Consider the following 25,883-nt stretch of genomic DNA (forward strand, 5'->3'; position numbering starts at 1 on the left):
TCGTCACCCATCCATCCATATATCGGTCCGTCCGTCCGTCCGTCCGTCCGTGCACCCACCCATCCATCCATCTATCGGTCCGTCCGTCCGTCCGTCCGTTTACCCATCCATCCATCCATCCATCCATCCATCCATCCATCCATCCATCCGTCCGTCCGTCCGTCCGTCCGTCCGTCCGTCCGTCCGTCCGTCCGTCCGTCCGTCCGTCCGTTCGTCCGTTCGTCCGTTCGTCCGTCCGTCCGTCCGTCCGTCCGTCCGTCCATCCATCCATCCATCCATCCATTCATCCATCCATCCATCCATCCATCCATCCATCCATCCGTCCGTCCATCCGTCCGTCCATCCATCCATCCGTCCGTCCGTCCGTCCGGTCACCCATCCATCCATCTATCGGGCCGTCCGTCCGTCCGTCCGGACCCCCTTCCATCCATCTATCGGTCCGTCCGTTCGTCACCCATCCATCCATATATCGGTCCGTCCGTCCGTCCGTTTACCCATCCATCCATCCATCCATCCATCCATCCATCCATCCATCCGTCCGTCCGTCCGTCCGTCCGTCCGTCCGTCCGTCCGTCCGTCCGTCCGTCCGTCCGTTCGTCCGTTCGTCCGTCCGTCCATCCATCCATCCATCCATCCATCCATCCATCCATCCATCCATCAATCAATCAATCAATCAATCAATCAATCAATCAATCAATCAATCAATCAATTTCTTGAGAACGGGAGCCTTTGATACAATCGCGTCAGAAACAAAGGGGTTCAATTGCATGGTGTTAAGTACTATGGTCGATTAAGATTCTCAAAAAAAGTGCAGTGTAGAAATTAAAACCTGCCTCCATCGTGAGAGGTCATAGAAAGATAATTAAAATATTTCTTTTCCGTGTATACGCTCGTAAGCTTACATGGCAAGTGGCCGATGATTGCAAGGTGAGACCAACGCCTTTAAACTATACCCAAGGGATAAGCATGGAAATACAGCGCTTTGAAAACATGGACAAAACATGGAGTGGACAGCACGTGCGCTACTCAGCTGTGTGCGTTCCCCCAATATTTCGTCCTTGCCTTCAGAGCGCTGTATTTCCATGACGATGAACCAAATCGCCCAAAAATCTACCCTGACCAAGGGATAAATAAACTGGATATAATATTTTGGCCCAGAGTTATATTCCGTCTCAAGCTGCTAGGCTGGAATACATGAGTTCATATTATTATGCCGTTACAGGACACGAACACAAGGAACGGTGACCAAGGACGACTATGCTTTTCACGAGCTTACAGCGCGGTAACACTTTAAGATAGGCCTTAATATTTCCTTACTCTTCCCTCATTCGCGACACGCTTCGGCATACCAAGCCCGACAAGCCCGCGCATAGCATATATGGACTGCAACTCAAGTCCGAGGGCCAATCGCTCTCATTCCAAATGACGAGCGCCACATACGCAACAGCAAGCGATGTGAAAATACATAAACGTTTTTATTTATTTCTTTTCTTTCGCTGTCCTGAAGTGAATTTAATGTTTCCTGCTATTCAAACAAAGTCGGCAGATATACCAGTTATACGTGTATCCCTATGCTTTCTGATCTTCCGCGCGTTCTGAATATGGAAAGGGTGCTTTCTTCCAAAATAGTCCTATTGCAGCAAAACCAACTTTAAAAGGATTGGTGAACGGACTGAGCAGATAAAGTTAATCGAGTATGAGGATGCGTATAGATGCATGTAATTTTATTCCCTGCCGTGGGTTGTTGACGACAAAAAATGCAAGATAAAGGTGTGCGCCATCCCTCGCTGATTCTAGCAGTGGTAGCAGTGGACGCGGCAGAGCGGAAACGCTGTGTCCTGTAATTTCACCAGGCTTTTGCACAAGAACCCCCCCCCCCCCCCTTCCCCCATCGTAGCCAAACCAGTCCACGTGCCGCCGCATCATCGGACGCGGTGCGCATGCGCCAGTGCCTGCCTTCCCGACCCTCTGGACCCGACATCATCGTTTGTCACTCCATAACTTTCAGAGTACGGTAAAGGTCTCTTCGCGTGACAGCAACCATGACCGGCGCGGACATGAAGCTTCCAAATGCTCAAGGCGCGCCTCTGGCGCAGTTATATTCGAGTCAAACGCAGAGACAGTTTGATAGCAGCATGAGCATTTGCCTGTCATTGTCTTGAAGAGCACCGCAGCTGCTTCAGAAACAATAGAATTCGCGAATTGTGAACGGTAAGCTTGCATGGAAGGCTGAGCATCGGCCTGCATGCAGATAATCTAGTCCTGGCAGACAGCTCTATCAATTAATCCGACACCTTGCTATTCTGTTGTGATTTTCGTAGTTTTGTCAAAATCTAAACTTGCTTGCCTTCCTCGATTATCACCGTAAATGATCACATTGAATGAGTCTAAATGGCGATGCAGAGGACAACTAACGGCATGCGTCGTCGCACATGCGCGCGACACATTTTTACGCAAGCTTACTCGTGCTTGCTTGTAAAACATTTGTATTGACGCAATAAAAATTATCATTAATCATTATCATTAATTGCTAAGCATTGTCACATGTTTTCAGTCCGTTCCGGATATTCAAGTCGTCGTTTGACATATTGGTAGTTTCGAAGTCATGATGAGTCATGCCTAGTCATTGTAGTCACTACCACTCACAGCTAAAGAGTTTTACTCATTTCTAATCAGTTGCGGTCATTTCAAGTCGTCGTTTTGCACACTGATCATGGCATAGTCATGACGACTCATTACCACTCGTAGTTAAGCATTTTTACTAATTTTCAATCAGTTGCGGTCGTTACAAGCTATCGTTTGTCGTATTGGTCGTTTCGTAGTCATTAGCAGTCATGATGAGTCATGTTTAGTCATTGTAGTCATTACCATTTCAGCTGTGGTATTACAAGTCACCAATTGAGATATTGGGCATAATTTTGTAGTCATTAGTAGTCATGAGGAGAAACGACTAGTCATTTTAGTCATTAGCACGCATCGCTAAGCATTTTACTAATTTCCAATCAGGTGCGGTCATTACAAGTTGAAGTTTGAGATACTGATCATTAGACGTCATTAACTATATCGAGTCTATAACTTATGCTCGTACTTATCACCATCCATCGTTTTCATTCTTAATCCTTCTCCCCACACGTCCGCTATTTGCGAGCGACGCATTTGTGCACAAGTTACACGCACATTATTCGCTAAACGAGCTAGCCCATAAAAGCTTTCGCCTGGTTGCTGCAGCCGAAAGCGCTGTAGCCTGGCATTCTGCCGCTAAATACTTCTTAGAAGAAAAAATAACCCGAGCAACATACCTCACACGCGAAATACAGAAATCTCAGCACACGCTCCTCGGTGGAAGGCGTCCGCGCTGTAACTGGAAGCTTGATGACGAAAGCGGGCCGCGGCGCTCCACGGGACCCATGCTAATCAATCGGTGGCGCAGCGGTGCGGGGAAAAGAATCGCTGTACTCCGAAATTTATCCAGTGACTCTAATCGTCGCCGAAATCGAGCGCCACTGCCACCACACGGCCTCACCTATTAAAGCCCCAACGCCCCCGGAAAGCCTTCACTAGGTAGCAGTGCACGCGGCAGAGGGGCGACACTCTGGGTCGTGTCATTTCACACAGGTTTGTTACAGTGCATTTCTATAACTACGTTATTCTTTTTGCTTCCGTGTCATTAGCTGCATATTGGACATTGTTCTGTAATTGAAAATACCAACAAACGCAGAACTTGCCAAGGACGTAGGTGAACTATGTAAGGAAGTTGAGGCATTGCGTGGCAGTCTCACCCTTTTCAATAACTGGTATGAAACTATGAAGCAAAAACAAGAAGCTCTCTTGAAAGAAAACAAAAATTTAGCTCACAAAAACGAGAAGCTCACGCAACGAGGAGCTGCGCTTGAGCAGGGTTCTTGGCAGACCAACATCGAAATCAAAGGAGTACTCGTCGCACAGGGTGAGAGCTGCGCCGCGATTCTCCAGCGTATAGATGATGAAGTTGGGTGTCCTGTAGGAGAGATTGACATTGATGTTGTACACCTTGTCCCAACAAAAAATAATGGTGAGCTCAACATAACTGTTAGGTTTCGGTCACGAGATAAAGGTTATTTGCGTCTACCGCGAAAGCAAAGAAGGCACGCTCGACGACAAAATCTCTTGGCTTGAATGCTCACTTGAGCAATTCCCTCTTCATCAACGATCATCTGACCCCTCACAACAAACGACTGCTGACAAAAGCATTAGAACTAAAAAAGAGAAAGACTGGAAGTTTGTCTGGGTGGACAGCTACCGGATCAAGTTCCGAAAGACAACTGATAGCTGTGTTTTTTGTAACTCCAGCCACAGTAACCTTTCTATTTTCACATAATCTACCTAGGTCTTTCAACATCATACCTCCTAAAATATCCGGTATATCTCCTCAGGCACGTGTAAGCAAACGCGCCGCATTGAACTTACATTTGAAAATTTCATGGCAGGTTTTTCCTTCCACAATGAGATCTACACTCTTAAACAAAGTAGTTGGGGTTTCTATCTTTTAGGATAGTATCTGCTTGCTTGTCACATATGTTACTAACTAGTTAGTAAGCGCAGATAGTATCTGCTAGGTAGTAGCATATACTACCTCCAGAAGGTAGTAAAAAGAACTACCTCTAAGAAATATGCCTACCTCTAGATGTAGTACCAGAAACTACATTTAGTAAAATTTACAACCTATAGAAGGTAATAAGAGCAACTACTTTTACTAGTATTCACTACCACTACAGGTAGTGAGAGTAACTACCTTGAACAAAATTTTCTACCAATAGGATGTAGTAAGAGCAACTACCTTTACTAATATTTCCTACCACTGCAGGTAGTAAGAGTAGCTACCTTCAGCAAACTCTAATACCTATAGGAGGTAGTAAGAGCAACTACCTTTACTAATATTCATTACCACTGCAGATAATTAGAGGAACTACCTTGAGCAAAATACACTTCCTCAGAGGTAGTAATAGCAGCTACTTATATAGAAAAGGTACTACCTCTGTAAATAGTAACAGCCACTACTTTTAGCAACATGCATCCCCTATAGAAGGCTGTAACAATACCAATCTGTAGTAAAAAATACTACACATTTAGCAAACTCCTCTGCTTTGCTGCTATGACCAATAACATGAATGCTGGATTACATAAGATTGAAGCACTGTGAAGCAGGGGCCATACATGGCTTCCACAATAAAGAAACAAATTGAATACAAGTGTGGCTAAGAAGATGCAACTTTATTTCTCATTATTCAGTTCCGGCATTCAACTTTCTAAATAAAAAACAATTGCCCGCATCGCAAGTGGTGAAAAGAAGATGACTGAAGATGAGAAAAATGCTCAAAAAGAGAGCAGGTACTTTTGTTCTGTTTTGGTTATAACTTATCACACATTCATATGAGACAGTCTATTTACATCAGGATTGAGTGTGTTGAACTTCAAACCTTTATAGGAGGTTTAGGTATTGAAGGATTATAGAGCCTGGTGTGCCTTTGAACACTTTTAGCAATAATCATGACAACTGATAGAAGGAATAGCATACAAGAACTATCAGCATATGTCTATGGAAGTTGCTTTACATATAATAATTTAACGAGACATGTGCAATAAAATCACAACTAAAAGAGGTTTTTTGGTAGAGAAGAATGGAAGTACCAGCTCATACACTGCCTAGTCCTCTGCCTTAGATACCATAGCAATACCTCACATGAGGAAGTTTTTGTTCCTGATTCTTTGTTGATTAACATCCTACAGATGTATGAAATACTTGTCGGAGCCACAGCTAAAACTAGTCAACCGTCCACTTTATGGCAACTAAACGAAACAGATGTGAGATATTCATGAAGCATTATAAAAGAATTTTGTCACGTAGAGGTGACAAGGCCGTTGACACCAAAAGAAGACACAGGCTTGATGGTACTAAAATTAACTCCTTATTGGGCTCACTTGGGCCCGCAAAAGAACTAAGCAACTCGGCGGTGGCGATAGCAAAAAACGTGCTCGTCGATCGTCGAACAAAGGATGCCCGTCGCACTCGTCAACGCTCAATTTAAAGGCTGTTCAGAACAATCTAGATAACGTCGCAACTGCTACAAGCACAAGCTGAAACATTGAAGAAAGACACACGAGTGGCCGGAATCTTCGACACAGATCTCGGTGCCTCTTGCGCTACAACGAAACTGATAAAAGTGCGACTCGCGACATCGAGCTTTAACAAACAAAGAATACGGAACTGATACGCGATCCAGAATCAGAGTGATAAGGCCGCATGCCGGCGGCTGTTAAAAAAAAAACAAATACAGTTTTGAAGGCTTCGCGGCATTACTCCCGCCTTAAAAAAACATCGCCTCGATGTTCCAAAACAAAGACTAAAGCATAAGCAATGCAAAGTTTAAACACCACAGATTCTTTAACGCGCATAATATGGCTTCAGTCGTACAACATGTACAATTTATGGGCGTGCGCGTCGCCGTTGTGATGCTGACGTTCCGCCGGGAATGACTTCATAGCCCAGCGGTCCGACGCGGCGAATGATTTTGTACGGCCCAAAGTATCGACGCAATAACTTTTCACTTGGTCCGCGACGGCCAATTGGTGGCCAAACCCACACTTGGTCTCCTGGATTGGACTCTGCGTGGCGTCGTCGTAAGTTGTATCGTCGGCTGTCGGTGCGCTGTTGGTCTTTAATACGCAGCCGTGCGAGTCGTCGGGTGTCCGCGATAATTTTGTTCAGACGCTCCGTAAGGCCATTCGTCTGGGGATGGTACGCAGTTATTCGTCGATGGCTTGTATGACTGTATTCCAGGATGGCTTGCGTCAACACTGCCGTAAACGCCGTTCCCCTGTCCGTGATGAGCACTTCTGGGGCGCCGTGTCGCAAAAGAATTTGTTCGACAAAAAATTTGGCGACTTCTGCGGCGGTACAATTTGGTAGTGCTTTTGCTTCGGCGTAACGGGTAAGGTAGTCAGTGGCCACGATGATCCACTTGTTACTCATAGAAGAAGCTGGAAAGGGGCCGAGGAGATCCATCCCAATTTGTTGAAAGGGCAGGTCTGGTGGCGGAATCGGGTTTAGTAATCCTGCTGATCTGATAGGCGGCGTCTTGCGTCGTTGGCACTCACGACATGTCTTCACGTAGTGGGCAACTTCGGCAGGCAGTCGCGGCCAGTAATAGTTCCGGATTCGACGCAAAGTGCGTGCAAATCCGAGATGGCCTGCTGTGGGCTCGTCATGGAACGCCTGCACAATTTCCTGCCGGAGGTTTTTATGCACTACAAGAAGTTGCGCACTCCTGTTGGGTGCGAAGTTCTTCACGAGGAGGCCATTGCTTAACGCGAACGAAGATAAATGTGTCTGAACACACCAGGAGGGGAAGCTGTCTTTCCTTCTAAGTATCGGCTTGCGCTTTCAGCTCTGGGTCTGATCGCTGTTGTTCTGCGAAACTGCTGGCGCTTACCGGTCCCAAAAAGGCGTCGTCATCATCGTCCTTCGGGGGAGTGTCGACGGGAGCGCGTGATAAGCAGTCTGTGTCGGATTGCTTCCGGCCCGACTTATAGACTTTAGTCAAGTCAAATTCTTGAAGTCGTAGGCTGCATCTGGCAAGGCGGCCGGAGGGATCTTTCAAATTAGCCAGCCAGTAGAGCGCGTGATGGTCACTTACCACCTTGAATGGTCGGCCGTATAGATATGGACGAAACTTAGATGTGGCCCAGATGATCGCGAGGCACTCCTTCTCAGTCGTCGAGCAATTGACTTCGGCTTTTGTGAGGGACCTGCTAGCGTAGGCGATTACTTTCTCCTGTCCGGCACTCTTCTGGACAAGAACGGCTCCTAGGCCCACTCTGCTCGCGTCGGTGTGAATTTCGGTCTCGGCGTTCTCATCAAAGTGGCCAGGTACAGAAGGTCACTGCAGATGGCGCTTGACTTCGCCAAAGGCTTCTTCTTGCGGGCTTCCCATTTAAAAGGAACATCAGCCTTTTTAAGCTGCGTCAACGGTTCGGCGATGCGCGAAACGTTTCTGACAAATCGTCAACAATAAGCGCACGGCCCAAGGAATCGGCGCACAGCTTTCTTGTCGGCAGGCGGGGGGAATTGTGCGATATCAGCTGTTTTCTCCGGGTCTGGGCGAATACCATCCTTTCTAACGATGTGAGCTAGGAACCGCAGTTCTTCGTAGGCGAAGTGACACTTCTCTGCTTTTAGCGTTAGTCCCGATGATGTGATGGCTTCCAGCACTGCCTGTAGTCGTTTTAGGTGGTCTTCAAAGTTTGACGAAAAGACAACACTTTCGTCCAAATATACCAAACAAATCTGCCAATTCAAGCCTGCCAGGACTGTGTCCATTACTCGTTGAAATGTGGCTGGTGCGGAGCAGAGGCCAAATGGCATCACCTTGAACTCAAAAAGACCTTCCGGTGTGATGAATGCGGTCTTCTCGCGATGTCTTTCGTCGACCTCAATTTGCCAATATCCGCTCTTCAGGTCCATCGATGAGAAGTACTTTGCATTTCAGAGCCGGTCGAGAGTGTCGTCGATGCGGGGAAGCGGGTAGACATCCTTCTTAGTTATGCTATTCAAGCGGCGGTTATCAACGCAGAAGCGAAGTGTGCTGTCTTTCTTCTTCACCAGAACGACTGGTGCCGCCCAGGGGCTCTTCGATGGCTGGATTACGTCATCACGCAGCATTTCCTCAACTTGATCGCGTATGGCCTGGCGTTCTCGCGGTGATACGCGATAGCGGCTTTGGCGCAGACGTCGGGCGTGTTCGTCCGTTATAATGCGGTGCTTGGCCAGTGGTGTTTGCCGTACCTTCGATGATGACAAGAAGCACTCCCTGCAGCTTCAAAGAAGAGTGAGAATCTGGTCTTTCCTGCTGTGGGTCAGTGCCGGGTTGATGTAAAATGTGGGCTGACGGAATTGGTCCGGTGCGTCTTCCAGTGGTTGGTCGTGGAGGGCGAATACGTCGTTCATCATCATCATCATCATCAGCCTGACTATACCCACGGCAGGGCGAAGGCCTCTCCCATATTTCTCCACTTAACCCGGTTCTGTGCTAGCTGCATCCACTTGACCCCCGCGAACTTCTTAACCTCATCCGCTCACCTAACTTTCTGCCGCCCCCTGCTACGCTTTCCTTCCCTTGGAATCCAGTTTGTTACCCTAAGCGACCATCGGTTATCCTCTCTTCGCACTACATGTCCTGCCCATGTCCATTTCTTCTTCTTAATGTCCACTAGAATGTCGGTAACCTGAGTTATATCTCTGACCAACTCTGCACGTTTCCTATCTCTTAATGTTACCCCTACCATTGTTCGTTGTATAGCCCTCTGGGTTGTCCTCAACTTAAGTAGAACTCTCTTGGTTAGCCTCCACGTTTCAGCCCCATAGGTGAGTACAGGTAAGATGTAACTGTTATATACTTTCCTCTTTAGCGATACCGGTAAGCTGCTAGTCATAACCTGTGAGTGCTTGCCAAATGCGCTCCATCCCAATCTTATTCTTCTTATTTCCTTTTCATGGTCCGGATCTGCCGTTACTACCTGTCCTAAGTAGACATATTCGCCTACTTGATCGCCTTGTACGTCGACGCTGAACACAAGACCTGGGACGCCATCTTGCCGTACGTGATCTTCGCTTATAACACGGCCGTCCAGGAGACGACCAGGGCGACCCCGTTCAATCTTGTGTACGGCAGGGAGCCCACGACGACGCTCGACGCAATGCTGCCGCACGTAACCAACGAGGACAACTTTGATGTCGCCGCCTACCTGCAGCGTGCAGAGGAAGCCCGTCCAAGCTTAAACGGCCGCATCAGGTCACTCATTTTGAACGATTCCCGTTCTCCTGCACCGTGAGACCAACTTGCACTACCAGCGCGTCCCGCGTTTATTTAGAGACGTTTCATTTCCATAGCGAATTGATAGTCTCGGTCCTCTTTCTCTAGCCTTTCCTGGCGTTCACGTTCACGTTCCTCTTTCTCGTGACATTCTTCAATGATCTCAAGGCATTCCGAAAGCTCGTCATCTTCAGCTTTAAACGCAAGGATAGCCTTTAACACCTCTGGTTTTCTGGGTTTGTCTGACAAATCCAGACCCAACTCCTCCGCAAGCTCCAGCAATTTCGGTTTGCGCAACGACTTCAAATCCAAACCCCTGGCTGTTCCGAGTGCTGCCTTCTCTACTGCCCACTATTTCCTTGCTGCAATGAACCCAGCAACAACGACAACACAATTACCAGCTCTGTTCTCTACTTAACAAAAGCCTGGTAAAACACAGTAGAAGAAAGTCCCGCACTCACCAAACCTCGCAGCAAAGAATCCAACGCAGTCGTTCCGCTGCAGGCAACCAGTCATCACACAAGGCTCGTTGCACTGCTCCCGGCTTTCCGTTGAGCTGCGTGTTGCACGGGTCACGCCTGGGACATCTCCGCTCTTCCCACCAGATGTCGCACCTCGGTCAGGCCTGGCTCGTTTCACCGACCACGGTCACGGCTTGGTCATTCTCGTCCCTTCGCTGCTCGCCAGTTGTTGGAGGACGGTATTGCCTGGCTCGTCCCTCCGATCACCGTTACGGCTTGGTCGTCCCACCGCTGCCTACCAGTTATTAGGTTTCGTGGCTCGCGTGCTCAGCCCACCACTGACGCCAGTTATTAGGTTTGGGTCGCGTGCGCCTGCGTATCGCACCGCTGCCACCAGTTATTACATGCGGCTCGCGGCCCCTCGGTAGCGTTGGCCTGGCGGCTCCGTGGTTTGGCGGACAGCATCAACGGTCCCAAGACGAGGTGTCTTCTAACGAAACAACCTTTACTAAAACATCATGAAGGAACGGGCAGAGAAGCTGACCTGGAGAGAATACAGACACGCTCACACAGCTGGTGTCTAGCGTCGTCACAGCGACGCCTTCCAAAGTAGTCTCTGTCTCAGTGGAGTCGGCCGCTGCTTTTTATAGGTTTGCCAATTCACAGGGAAAGGGGGAGCCCTCACAGGAAAGAGAGAGCCCAACCCGTTTGGACAAGATGGGATAACTAAATCGCAGGTGGCCCGGCCGCATCTCCTCCACCTCCTGCAGACGGGCGAGGGCGACGCACTCTCCCTCGAGCTCCGGGCTTGGCCGGCGTTTGCACACACACGCACGCACACACATTTGGCGCATGGCAAGATCACGTCGAGACTTGCCCGCGGGAGGAAGCGTTGGGCGGCCGATGGACGGCGCCGAAATGGCCGATCCGCTCGCGGTTCTGCCTGTTGCTACGCGGTGGCCGTGTCAGCTGTCTCACTTGTCAATGACGAAACGTAACACGATGCTCTCACTTCCACTGCCGCAGAAGAAGCAGCATCGCCCTTGCCATTGCCAGCACACCAGCCCTTTTCATATTTAGCGTCTATAAGACCGAAGTCCGCAACTTTGCAAAGGGTAGAATCTCTTCCTCTGCGCTCAATATCCTTGAGCACTCCTCCCTCCCTTCCCGATCTATCCAACTCTTTTGGTTTCCGGCTCACGCGGGGCACCCTGGAAATGAAGCGGCAAATTCTATCGCTCGCGAGATGACCGACCGAGCTGGCCCCTTCCATCCCAGGATAGACACGCGTGACTCCCTCCTCACCATCCATGACATAACACTCCACTACCACAACTCCCGATTATCCCTCCTTATCTCTCACAAGTCCCTATCTAAAATCGAACAGAATGCGTGGCGCCATTTACAGGCTCACACTTTCGTCTCCCCTGCACGCCTTGCCCTTATTCGCCCCGGTGCCTCCTCGCCTCAATGCACGCTTTGCAGCTTTCCCCGAGCAGACTATGCTCACATTCTTTACTCTTGTCCGGCGCACTATCCCCCCGTCTCCTGGCAGATAAGCAGCCCGCAGCTGTGGGAGGCTGCTTTGGCCAGCTCGGAGCTGCATATTCAACAGCGGCTTACGACCTGGGCAGCGGAAGTCGCCGCCAGGCGTGACCTGGAGGCCACGACCAGCAACCGGAAGGCCATCCACGGAACGGCGGCAACATAATCTTATTTTTTTTACCTTCACTGAATAAAGTTTGTACCCCCACCACCACCCCTTTTAAGTACAGATGGCGCTCCGTCCACGCGCCTTGCGGGAAGACTCTTCGAAAACAAAAAAAAAAACAGAACAAAATTGCGCACTTAACAACATTAAATGCCCCTCCTAAGATCATTGCAACAACCTCACTGGTTGCTGCACGCGATAAATAACATCAAGGTCGTCACACCTTCACTGCAACGCAAGAAACGTCACTGGAAAGAACAATCGGGCAGTGAGTCACTTACTTAAGGGCCGCCGCATTAGAGTCATCTAGCTGGCGCCATACAAAATTGTCCCACGCGAAAATGCCTTCCACTGGTCCATCAGCCTGCCCTCGGAAGCCACAGATCGCAGGAACTGTTCTGGTTGCCGACTGCGCCATAATAGAGGAGCTAGTGACTGGCATGCACAGGCCGCAGTCTCCCCATCTACACCTTAGATCGTTGTCGGTCTATTGCCGAATCTTTCGTTTGCGGCCCCGACAACATCCCCTGGTTTCCTGTTTCTCTTGGCGTTTCCCCACGTGGGAGGTTTAACCTCCCTCCGAGTTACTTGCTTCTAAGCCGACATCCGCCTGCCTGCTCACGTCGGGCACCTCGCAAACGCCACTGTGTGCGGAATTTAGCCTCTGCCAAGCCCCCGCGAGAAAACGCACTCTGCCTCCTTGGACACCAACCGCTTAGTTACCCCGCACAACAGAAACAATTTTTTCTGACGTGCCGATCCTGACCTGCTGCTAACCTGAGTCTCACCCGAATGAGCTTTGCCAGCACTTTCGCACCAAAAGCGGCTGCAAGCGTGACGTCGGCGACCTTCTCCATCAGTATGCTATGTAGACACCCTCTTTTATGACCGCTATTTCGGTACCCGTAGCAATTTTCACTCTCAGAGCCACGTCACCGCATCTCAGGTGAACGGGCTCTATTGAGGCTACTCCTTCCGTCTTCAGTGGTAGCGCACAGGGCTCAAAGTCGGTGGCACTGTCCCCTGAGCAGCGGACCGATCCCGCGCCATGACCATTACCGGTATCGGACTTCCCCTGCCCGATCCTGTTCCCTGTTTTCACGAGCGTGTCGCCAATCCTTGGTTTTTAGAGGTTTCAAGTCAAGAACGCGCAAGATGTCGCCCATAAAAAATGAAGCACGCCGTTGGGTTCGGGGAGACTGGCTTTTTTTTCCAGCTAGAGGGGAGTTTTGGGTAGTTATTTATTGCTTGCTAGAGGGTCCTCCGCCTGCAAATGTTTGCTTCCTTCATGACCCCTTACCTTCGCAATCCTTGAAAGCCTCCACCAAGTTTTGCTATTTCTTGTGGGTTTCACCCAGACGTGCTCTTCTTCTCGTTTGACATACTTGAGAGCATTGGTGCTAAATGCCTGCTGCATCTGATCTGCCACATTCAGAGCAGCCAGCTCCTCGAGTGTTTTGATGTCCCGCGCCGCCGCGTAAAAATCACAGTATCTTTCAATTCGCGACGCGAATTGTTGACAAATCTCATTTCTAGCCAGAAGCGCATTATGGAACTGCCTCTGGTAGTCGCCTTAGACAGTCGGAGGTCGGACAAAATGTTTTTTTTTTTTTCACCTGATCGCAGCTATCGAGCGCTTCGGAAGACAGCCATTAGAAAAAGTGCGGAATTCTACCCCTTACAAGAGACAAACGTAAATGTCTCTTAAAAACTTCCCTCGATTCCCTCGAGCCATACCAGCAATTCTGGGTCTGTAGGAATCAGCGTGAACAAACTCTTAGCCTGTTTTGCCTTCCATCTGTCTGCGAGCCTTCCATTACGCCGTTCTGCAGCTCCAACTACTACGTTTTTTTTTGCTCGTTAAGCAGCGTGGTTTTCCTCAGCTCCAATTCCGTCGCTAGTCGTTGCACAGCCGAATTTGAGTTTGCGGCTTCGCCGGCTTCTTCATTTCCTCCCGTTAGTGTTTTTCTGTTTTTGTTCCACACATTTTGTCGGATCCCATCGTCTTCCCTGCTCGCAGCTCCTTGCTATTACAGCCGCTCTCTTCCGAACTCTTTTCTGCGAAAACTACGCCGCTACGCAGTATCATGAAACGGAGGTGTACTTCGCTCCAAAGCACCGCAGGGCTATCGGGTTCCGAGGACCAGCACAAGAACCACTCTCCTTGCCACTGCAGTACCACTCCCTACTTTCCACGACAACGTCTTCTAGTCTGATGTTCCTGCTCCAGGACGAGTTTCTGTTGCAGACCTCTTTCTTTGCGTTCGTAGCTTTTGCTCCCCTCCACTTCCAACTCTCGATGTAATGCTAGGCAAACGCGAAAGTTCATCGCTAGTCTATCAGCGGCTGATGTCAGTTTCGATGTTTGGTCCCTTGGCTGGTGTGCTGGAGTCAGTCCTTTGACACAATCAGCACCGCTGGCTCGGTCTGTAGCCGCAATGCGGGGCTTTCTTCGTTGCTGCGCGACTCGCACCTTACACGCAGTAATGGCTCAGTCCGTTGGCCACTATGCTGTAGGTTACCCTGCTTTCTTCTTTATGTGCAGACCTCCCTCTCAGGCCCTGTCCGTCGGCCCGGATGTCTTTCTGTTCGAAAGGTACTGTGACCGACGAAGCTTGACACGAGATGGTGATCCTATCGTCGGCTGCGCCAGTGAACTTTTTTTCGTGGTCTTTGAAGTTTCTTGCTTTTTTTCTCGTTGTTGTATGTTCCCTTCCTTTGCTTCGTCGAAAAGATGTAGTGCAAAGGGTTGAATTAAACTGGAAAACTTGTTTATATAAAACAACTTATTAGGCAGATAAACAGTAGAGCACAATAAAAACGAAGACAGATCAGACACATTGAGCTGAGCCGCCGTTCCGGTTTAGGATGGTCCGTTGTCTCTAGCGAACATTCGGGAGAACGTCCGCCTCCTCCCTTGCTCGGTCCCCAAGTCCGACGCTTCCCCTTGCAATTCGACGTTGTCGCACAGTCCCTCCTCCCAGAAGCCTTCCTTGGTGCTCCCCAGACACTGCTCACAGTTTCGCGTAAACCATACAGTAGCCGGGATCGAGTTCGCCGAAGCGCCTCAACCACGGCCGTTCCGCCGCTGACATACCACTCCCGCAGATGCGCGCATGCGTGAAATTTACGACAAGGCGGGCTGTTACCCACACAAAGCGCAGACACACAACGGGCTCCTGAAGGGGTCCGCCTATGGCGTTTGGAGTGGCGCACACTAAGCTGCCAAACAGAGAGCTGCTGAACATTTTTCAATGCAAAACCCCCACCCACCAAGAGAGAACTAAAACAAAAACACGGACACGCAGGAACACTTCACACCGAAAAGATGTCCCCCTCAAAGATCTAAGGTTAGGCGGGCTACGAGCGCACGGGCCGTCTCTCCGCCGGACATCCGCACCGGAAATAAAAACCACAAAAAGATCCCCCCTTGGGAACGGACGACGATCCATCCACGCGCCTTGCGTGACGACTCTTCGAGACCATGAAGAAAAAAGAAACCCGGACATGCCCACTTGGCGACCTTACACAGTTCAGGAATCAATATTTATTGCGCACTGTTGAGCAAAGTTGCGATTTGTTTCAACACAATCTTTGCTAACATTGTTGACAACTTTGCACCTCGCAGCAGCAAATCACCATGGTTTATATCAGGAGTTGCAGCGTATGGATAAGAAAAAAAGCGACTTTTCCGGCAGCAAAAAAAAAGTGGCAGTTAGGCACATGAGAAAAGTTTAAGAAATGAAACAAGGAATCCCATTTATTATTAAAATCCCCTCGACGTCAATTTTTCAACATTAACCAGTCCTCTCGTATAGCCAATAACCCTCGCAAATTTTGACGCATTGTGAATCCTAGCTTTCATCCTGACATTTTTCTCCCCGACAGTAACGGCATCGTAATCAATGAGTGTGATTGTGCTCAGGGTGTTAACGTTATCTTCTCATCCGTTTGAACGAGCGAAAACACTAACTGATCTCTTTTCTTAAATACATTTCATGCTTGAAATAGTTATTAACATAGCAAGCATTTTAGCTTTATTAAACAAGCCGAAAGTTACAAGGAGCTCGAGCCACCTTGGCTTTAACAATAAGGTGTTAGAGAATACATCCCAAAGCATCTCTGCTATCTTGTCCTGCGTATTATAGCAGTCATTACCGAATGGAATAATTCCTAATTACTGGCTTGTGGCAAAGGTGATACCTGTATTCAGATCAGGTGAACTTTGCTCCCACTTAACTATAAACCCATGCATCGCATTGATCAGGAACCTCTGGAATATTCTTGAACATATCATTCATAACCAAATAATTAATACCTTGAAGATAACATTAGTTTGAAATATCAGCAAGGGTTTCGCCATGGTCGTAAAGCTCACATTTCAACCACTCACATGCTTAATGTCAATGCTGCTAAACAACAAGGACAGAAATAAATAGAGCCGCCCCTTCTGTTTGATTTAACGTGGTATCTCCATGCCGACCTCACCCTTGCTACTGCTAAAAGTTCACATGGTCTTTTTAAACCTACCCTCAAACAAGCAACTATCCACGTTTAAAAACTTGCTTATATCCCTGTAATGCGCCCTAAAATTGAATATGCTGTTTCTATTCGGGCCCTGATCAAGCTTATGCTATCCCAAAGACCGAATCGTTGCCTAATCGCGCGCAGCATTTTATAGTTTCAGATACTCCCTTTTCACAAGCGTTACAATATCAAAAAACGCAATGAGCTGGAAGCCATCACGTCGTCGTAAACACGATCGGTTAACAGTTTTCTATAAGCTTTATCATAACATATTGCTTCACAGTGATTAGTTTCAGTCATCTCCTATTCTACCTCCATGACCTAATCATGCTTTATAAGATAAATGAGCAAAGTTTCATTCATCCTGTTACGCCAATTCATGCATACCTCCGACTATCACTGAATGGAATAACTTGCCATTGGACATTGCTACAGAAATTGAGAGAAAAAAATTTTAAGAGCTACTTCGCTGTGGCGGAAATATGTACAATATTAAGGTGTTTTTATTTGCTCCTTTTAAAGCTATGCCTAATATCTATTTTTCTTGATACACTTATTCCTTTTATTATATCGCAAATATTTTGATTGTATCACCTGCTCCTCTCTATGTAATACCATTCTCGGAGGACCTTTAGGGGTATTTTCAATAAATAATTTAATAAATTATAAAACTGCTCCGTCCTACAGCATCTGGAGCCCTAGTGCTATTCTTTTTACAAGCGCCACAATGAAAAGGAGGCAGAAAGAACCTCGAGGCGCATTGCGAGGACGAAGCGATTGGTTCCGAGAAACTCGTTCAGTTCCACGCCTACGCAGGAAGGAAAGGAACTGTCGTGAGAAAAGCAAGACGCGCAAGTGAAATCCACGCTACAAGCTGTCGTAGGAGAAAGGGCAAGAGCTGGAGGAACGTGAGTCAAGTCGCGCCAAACGGCTCCCCCAAACCTTATTCGCACACGGCCAGTCAGTGTCGCCCTACAACAGGACCCAGTTTTACATAGAGGACCACTCCGTCCAGGAGAGCGACTACGAGGGCATGAACGGCCCCCTCAGGCACCACGACAACAGCACCAAAGACTGTGTGGACACCACGGACGAGTTATGGAGCTCGCCCGAGTACGAAACGGATTTCCTGCAGAAACAATCCTCCGAAGCCTACGACAAGGTGCAAGCTAAGCGGCTCAACGCTATGAGCAAAGTCGAACTTGTTCAGGGGTACCTGTCGTTAGAGGAACATGTTCAGGAGCTTGAACTCAAGCTGAGAGCCGCGCGGAAAGCTCGCGCCGACGCACCGACCAAGACGGGTGCTGAAGCGCCACCAGCGACCGACTCCGAGGAGCAGGTCCAGCTGAAGATGGCCGTGTTCCGCGAGGAAATCCGCAAGCTGGCCGACGAAAATGCGCTAGTGCGAGAGCACAACCAGGCGCTCCAGGAAGCACTAGATGTGACCCCAGCCGAACTGTAGCCGTCGTGATAGTGGTTGTTTTCTTCTGCCTTCTGTGTAAAGGCGCACCTGCCACACAAACATGTACTCTTTCGATGCTTTCATAAAATTATCCTTTTTTTTTTCGCGCGCTTTGTCTAAAAAGGGACACGTATAGGCATCTGCCGCATAAGGCGGAAGTATGTTTGTTTGATGGCGGGACGAATCACTGACCCATCGGCGAAGCATTTTGGTCAGCGACCCCTTTCCACAGCATTCTGACCTCGAAAGGTCCTATAGCCAGGCCCCAGGGAAGTATTGTACCAATAGAAAAACGGGTGGGTACGCTGCGGCGCCAGGTTTTGAACCTGGTGCCTCCCGATTGTGAGTCAAGGCTCCACCGTGTGGACACCACGTCGGTGACCTGTCTTTGGGACGGAAGACTGTGTTCCTACTATAGACTGGCTCATGTCGAGCGTGGTCCCGTAAGTCAAAGACATGGGGCGGCTGTAGAAGGATCTCAGCATGGGTGAACCCTTGCAGAAGATGCCTTTTGCGTAAGTAGAGGGGACTCGAGGACTGTTGAGCGATCGGTCCGCCTGGTGACATTTTTTTTTCTCGGGAAACAACAGCAATATTTTTGATGATGAATGGTTTGACTTCTGGCTAAACACTGGGAGTGGTTGCATCCTCCTGTAACCGAGTGGAGTGCAGCCTCTGGCGAAGCAGCGCGGACAAATCAGGTGAAATTACATGCGCGCTCCTGTAATCCAGTCACTTGAATGCCATGCTAATCATGCTGAGGTGGTCGTCTGGTACTTCAGGGACTTGCCACCTCTGAGAATGCCGAAATTGCTCAAGCGCATTAGAACGTTGGAATTATGGACCGCTTCAGCGAGGTCATGGGAATGCTCAAGTCCTCCTCTCCTGATATGGTCTGCATGGTCTGTATGGAGAAATGAGGATAGGCAGTTTTCCGCCTGCATGTAATAAAAGGATGGAATAGCTGCTTCAGTTTGACCTTACTACTCCAACGTTGAGAAAAACAACAGAGAATTCACCCGCCGGTGCGTTCCGCGACGGGCTGCACCGGCTATGTGTATATATGCATGGGCGCGGAGGGGAATTTTCGCAGACGTATGTCCACTCGAGTAGTGGCAGCCAAGTTTAACCCAGCCTGCGGGGATGCATGGCGGCGCTACTAGATACTGTGTTCCTACCTCTCTAAGGACTCAGGACCATCCGTGCGCAAGGCTGAGGTCTGGCACCTGACTAGGCTAGAAGAGTGAAGACAAAGCGAAAGCAGAACTGATTAATGCACCCTCCACACTAAACACGAATGCACCCAAACTGGAGCAAAGGGCGTGTCCTATAACGTCCTCCCCAAACGAACTTCCATTTAGACCTAAATATGTGGTGTAAAATTTGACCTAAAGAAAAACAGAGCATATATGCGGGTGACAGAGGGAGTTGATTTGTGGTAGAATTTCGCTCTAAAGACCGCGTTACAGCACGCAGAGGGAGCTTATATGCGGCATATATTTACCCCCAAATATAAGGAGCAATTACGGTTTTAAAGGGAGCAAATGCTTACTGCAAACATTATGTCATTTTCGGTTATCATGAGACGTTTTACCGCGCTGCGTACCAATGCTATTAGGTTCTCTCAATTTAGCCATTACGGGGAAGTATGTGTCACGGTTTGATTCTGCAGGATGAAGTGAGACGCCGTGCATGTGCTATAGAGGCATCGTGTATGTGCACGGCGCCAAGATCTAACCCTACAGACGACCAGAAATATAAGTGCAGTAGTCCGATGCGCATTACTTTTGGCGTTCTCGCCCTCTTCCTGTAAAATATAGGTGGAGCTGTTGCTATTTGCTGACGCTTTAAAGCGCAAAAGGACCCAGAAAGAGTGCTATATAAACATGGAATATTCTACCTATATCTTTAAGACGTAGTGCCGCAAAGAACAGATGGTGGTGGTACTGGTTAATCTTATAAAATAATGCAACAATAAAGAAGGAAAAGCGTGTTGTTGCCTACTGCAACTGCTACCTAAAATGTGAAGTCCCCGAGCTGCGTCCGGCTGGAGAGAGAAGAGGATAGAGAGAGGATAGCGCGGGGAAGGGCGAAAACGTAAAAAGGAAAGCGCATCAGATTGCTGCCTTTACATCCTTCTCGATGTCTGTTTGCGACATCGTGGTGCCACATAAACACACGTCGCAGCCACGCGCAGCGTACCGCCGAATTCAGCGGCAAAAGGGCTAGACCCCTCATGGCAGTTTACTTTTTGTAATTTCTCCGCAGCGTCCACCTGGCTCGTGGGCGGTACATTACGATCCTTAGCATCAATACCGAAGGCTCTTAGTCACTCATCGAACTCATTCGAGGCAAACGCAAAGGTGCCGCTCACGGTAATCCTTTCAAGAGGCGGCTGCCAAACAGTGCAGGCTGTCGGCTTCCATTTAGCAGCGCAATTCGAGAAGGCCAGGCCTACCCTACGAGACGTTGCGGTGTCCGCCTCGTTAGGCGTAACTGGCACAACCGAAACGCCATAACCAACTAACAGTAGCTGCCATCTCCTTCTCCTCCTCCGGCACCGACACTCCCCCTCTCGCATTTCCACCGTGGCTCCACCTACGCGTTTCGCAGCTATCAGACGCTCTTACGAATAATCGCTGGTAAAGGCGCTGGCCCCTTGTCTCACCATAGCATCTCACCTTGCATTTTCTCGCTGTGTGTTCACGTTAAAATATTACTCGCTGCTGAAACGTCAATACAGAATGTCCAAAGGGATTTTGCGCTATATTAGATTCTAAATTGTAACTAGACAGCAGAGGAGCACAATTTAGCAACACTGTGTATGGGTTCTTTGCAGTTTGAGTGACTTGTGAGCTGCCGGTAAACTTGATAAGCGTGGCCGTTGTCCTGCATGCGTTGGCGACTTCCGCTGTAGATCTATCACCGCCTGCATGCGTAGCGGACGTAATCGGGAACTTGCACACCAAACGAAAGCAAAGCACCAAAGATGCGGCTTTATCCGGCTGCCCAATAAGAGCCGTCACTGCTTCGTTAAATGCGGTGACGTACTCAAACTTTGCCGCTAGCTTACATTCACGACAAAGACAACGACAGGAAGCATGGCTGATTCGCTAAAAAGCAAGGACTTTATTCTATGCCTAGTCGAGATCTAACGCAAACACTATAAAAAAATATAATGCACGGGCATGAGACCCAAGCACGGCGAAAAATGAAAGAATCCGTACAAAGCGCGTGGCGGCACATTAGGTTAGAGATGAGCAATTGTTCACTTAACTCACAGACCCGCGACCATGGTGTTGATTTGAAGTCCGCCTGGCCGACTCGGTGCAGCATCTCGATTCGCGGATGGTATTCTGAACAACCGTTTGCCATCATGCTCACATGTGCTGCACCCGAAAGCGCAGAAACATGGCATTTAGAGCAAAGCAATTAAACAAAATTAGGTGTAGTTTAGCTTGTGGCTAAACCTGAAGTTACGCGAGAGTAATATGCATGGCTACGCTTAGGTTCGGTTTGAAAGTAGAGACGTGGCTTCTGCACTTAGTTTGCTCTATGGTTCCAGCTTTATTTATGCCATATGGGAATCACTTCACGTAAGAGCGCCCCTTGCCTCTCGTCGTTTACCATTCTCATTCAGGTGTAGAATACTGCTAGCGGTATATGACATCGCTTCTACGTCGAACTCCGGGGCACACCACCGTCACAACATTAGAACGAACATTCTGTCCTAGCAACTCGCTATTGTCGTTCACCTTTATCGACTACCAAGTTATCTGTTCTTTTTCGTCGTCTCTTTCTTCTTCCTTTTCTTCTTTTTTCTCTTCTTCTTCTTGTTCTTATTTCCTTCTTCTTCTCTCCTTTTTTTCTTTCCTTTTGATTTTCCTTTATCTTTTAATTTTTTTCGTCTCTGGACAGGCACGTGCACGGAGAAATGGCGAGACAGGGAAACATTCGACTGGTAAAGTGCGATGAGGGGAAAGCCTCTATCGCACGCTGGTCCGAAGCCCTCCACTACGGCACCTCTTTCTGTTTTCACTCCCATCTTCGCGATGACGTGATGGCGTAAGCTACCAGCCAACATATTGATACGGGGCAGCACAGGAAACCACAGCAAGTGATGAGCAATTGTTCACAGCACAGCACAGCAGAACACAGCAGGTGTTCAGGCAAGCCCCAACGGTTTCTTCAGCTTCGTCGTCTCTCTCTATTTTCTATCGTCGCCCTCTTCTGTGGCATATACGTAACAATATAAACCCCGCTTTAACTGAGCCACATGGACGTGCCTGCGTGCCCTAGGGATGACGTGTGTGCAAGGCTTTTGGCAGGCTGACTGTGATATCACTCTCTCAGTCGACAGCTCCAGACAAACGTAATGTCAGAAAGCCCTACGTCCAATTTGTGCTCGGTCATGTCAGCTACCAGGTACCGCCTCCCACGCCTTCTACTTCTTCTTTCTTCGCTTTTTGGACAGGCACAGACAGGCACCCACCGACCAGGCACGGTGAAATGGCGAGAATGTGGGCAATGTAGCTCTTTGTACAAAAACAGCACGGAAGAGGCGTGATCCGTAGCAACCACAAGGCGATGTTCGCCGCACGCGCATTGTTTGGCACCGCGGGAAAGGGGCAGCCAACACAACAAGCAAGAAATAAAGCGCGCGAGAGCACGTGACTGCCTTCGACCAATGTCAGGGTCGAACGCCGAAGGAAAGCGCAGGGAAAGAAGCGGGCGGAAATCTTCACATGTTTGGCATAGAGAAACATACTTACGTAAAGAGCGGACACTCCAACCATTTCGCGGCCGAGCTGGTAAGGGTCTGACCTCCCGCGAGGCGGCGTAGCGATGACGGCTTCCACTTCAGATCACAAGTAGACAGCTTATCATGCATACACCGCATTGCATGTACGCTTCCCCTTTCCTTACCCATTCCATACAAGCGTTGATGCTGCGCCGGTCATGTGCCGCCGGATACGCCCACCTCACCGCGCTTTCCAATGCATCGCCTCGTTTTGCCGGTAACTTGTTTCCTTTTGCCTGCAGAATTATTTTGGTGCTTCTTGAGCAAAGAATGATTTAAGTAAGTGGTTTGTTGCGCTGCGTGGGCGTATTGTTCACATGTAACATAGAATATGAGTCATGACGCCCTTTTAATGTATAGTGTGCAGTTACTGTTTGTTTTTTGATAGTATTTTTCTGAAGAACATGTGCTTCCTTCCTTTGCTTAATTTTCTAAAATGACCCGTAACACCTACGGTTTAAAAAACTGAATTTATCGGTGTGGTTCATATGTATCATGACAGAAACATTTATTTCGCACTACAAGAACACCGTATTGTATATTTGAGATCGTCTTGTGAATGATATTTACTTCGCTGTATTTGCACAATGCATGCGCTTTTGACGTTTCGTAAGCACCATTTTTACATTCCAAGTTCAACGCATTTTCGTTCTGGTCTCAAAAGCTCTGCTGTCTGGTCATGGCCTGCATTTCTGAGGACATCTAGTGCTATTATCCGCTTACAATAGGCTCCCTGTAATGCCTTTCTCATACGGGCAGAGGGCAGTTTTGACCGCGATCAGGAGTACAAGCATAATATTGCGATACTATTATGTATTCAGTCTGTTGTGTTTAAATGTTTGAGCAGCATGTAATTGCTCAAGGTGGAAGTATAGGAATTCGGCGTGGCTGTACCTGCATATTTTCTTCCTTATTCGTGTCTAGCCGTTCACAACTCCTTTTGTGCTGCTCACACGGGTGATGTTTTGGAGGAAAAACAAAGCGAGTATGCGCAAATTTTTCTTCTCTGCGTGCAACTGTGCAGGGTGCTTTACCATGCTGCAGTGCTCGAAACTGGCATTGCCCACGAAAGAGCTAAGCGAGGTTTTCGGGGCCTCTTTCAAGCACACACACACACCTCTAAACGCCGGGTGCTGGGCCAAGGGGCGCATGTACCCATTTTTTTCGATAGGTCCCCTGCGGTGGGTTTCTAAGCAACAACCACCTCCCGCAGCAGAAACGGCCGGCTGAACAACGGACATGAGAGGGCATGCATTCGGTTTCTATTCAGGATTGCTCCGCCTTATCCTTACGTTGCAACGCTGGCGGTTCCCCAGTGCCTTTTGCTGCATACGAGTTGCGAAGCACCCGTCCAATGGTGTAACAGCTGCTCCATTAACTTAGGCCACATCGCAGCAGATGGGAAGCGGTAATCAAGACGAAAACAGGTAGTCAGCCTCGTCGCCAAGGTTTGACACTGCGGCATCAAGCACGAAGATCGAAAAGTAGGTGAGCGGCGCTTGCCTTGGGCTCCGAGTCAATTTTTACCGATGCTTATGCGCCGGATAGCGGCAACCCTGTCAAAGTAGTCAGCTGTTCTCCCGCTGACTACCACTGGTCTTTGATATCGAAGGTTCCTCTGGGTAGTTTATTGAACCGAGGCCAACTCTCAGAAATCCCAATATTTCACCTAAATTGCGGTCTTGGTATTTTTTTTCCGGGCCTGTACTTTGCTCTAACTTGAAAAAGATAGTCTAATGTGAAGACATGGATATCGAGGGACAAGTATTATATTTATTAAATTAGTAAAGCGTATTTTTCTGCAAACGGCTCTCATTGTGCTTGGATATTTTGAAACACTCATTACGCATTAGCACAGAGGCAGCGACTACCTTAAAATAACAGATTGAGGGGCCAGTTGGTGCTGCATAATACCCAGGAATGTGCATAATACCCAGGACATTTCTTCCCCGCAGAAATGTTCTGCGGGGAAGAAAGTGCCACTATCTCCTTGGCAAAGAAGAGGATGATAAGATGTACAGTCGCCCTGATTTTTAACAATATAGCGCGACCGTCGACCAAACTGCTAGTCAGCGCCTTATAACGGCGATAGCGTGGAACACTGCGAGAATTCGCGCACGCGCGCGAAGGGAGAGCAGCTTCTGCTACGCTGCTCCGATAAAAGGACACACGCCCTGATACAATATCTGTTTACGAAAAGCCGAAGGGCTGTAGAGCAAATACGCATGAAATGTGACACTTAGACGTGATTTCCCACTTTTTTGTTTTCCTATTACGAAAGGCCGTGCTGGCGAAGCAGAGTTAAAATAAGGAAAATGTAAAAGAAAGCAAAACATTTACGAGGGACTTTAGCGACTAAAGTAGTGAAAGGCGAAAGCCTGATAAGTCTCACTTTGTCTAGTGTTCTTACCCTCTGCAATCCCACACTTGAACGCGCGCCAAGGAACGCCAAGCGACAGCCGCTGCAAAAGCGGGACACACTATGTCCACGACAGTATGAGCCAATAAAGGGTTTCGTCCTAATATACCAGCACATGGAAAGCATTGCTTGTAATGAGAACCTTCTGATATTAGCTGCCCTCAGTGAGTTGCGAACACTATAAAAGAGGCACTGAGCAAAGCAATTGTGCTCTACAGCCCGCCGCTTTTCTTTTCTTTTTTTTTTTTTTTTTTGCGAACAGATATTGCGGCCGGGCGTGTTTTCGTGATCGGAATAGCGTAGCAGACGGCACTCCAAATTCGTGCGCATTCGCGAACTCTCGCCGTGTTACACGCTTATCGCCGTTATAAGGCGCTGACCAGCAGTTCGGTCGGCGCTCGCGCTATATGTTAAAAGTCAGGGCGGCTGTACTTGAGTGTAGAAGAAGAGTGGTGAAGAGGAAGTGTTACAGTTGGTAGTGTGCGCGTGTGTTGTCTCTTCGCTTGTGTTTGTGTTTGTTGCGCCACATTTCTGGGTATTACGACTACCTTATGTCAGCAACTATCGGACTTGGACGCGCAGCTCCGCTGAAACAAGGCGCGGAAAATGGCCTGCGCGGTGAAGATGCAGCACTGTTACTCCAGATTCAAATTT

At 48.5% G+C, this 25,883-nt stretch overlaps 2 protein-coding genes and 1 long non-coding RNA gene across 7 annotated transcripts in view; all 3 read left to right on the top strand.

The window, feature by feature from the left end:
- LOC146172423 (uncharacterized) overlaps positions 1-25,883 on the top strand; it is a 501,238-nt gene that overhangs the window by 83,480 nt on the left and 391,875 nt on the right. The window lies entirely within an intron of this gene.
- LOC146172426 (protein HEXIM1-like) lies at positions 17,275-18,009 on the top strand. The gene is given in 1 exon segment (XM_084585960.1): positions 17,275-18,009. A coding segment is annotated over 1 exon segment (735 nt).
- Positions 22,873-25,883, top strand: part of LOC146172427 (uncharacterized) — a 63,283-nt gene continuing 60,272 nt past the window's right edge. For 3 of the 4 annotated variants that reach the window (XM_084586045.1, XM_084586047.1, XM_084586044.1), the window contains exon 1: positions 22,875-23,027. In XM_084586045.1, coding sequence (XP_084442171.1) covers positions 22,969-23,027 — 59 coding nt within the window. In that variant the 5' untranslated portion in view covers positions 22,875-22,968. Of the gene's footprint in view, positions 23,028-25,883 lie in introns of all 4 variants that reach the window. The other variant, XM_084586046.1, reaches the window with a different exon arrangement.

The sequence above is a fragment of the Amblyomma maculatum genome, unplaced genomic scaffold (genome assembly GCF_055883805.1).
Source record: "Amblyomma maculatum isolate TAMU_Amacu unplaced genomic scaffold, ASM5588380v1 scaffold_13, whole genome shotgun sequence".
Lineage (NCBI taxonomy): Eukaryota > Metazoa > Arthropoda > Arachnida > Ixodida > Ixodidae > Amblyomma > Amblyomma maculatum.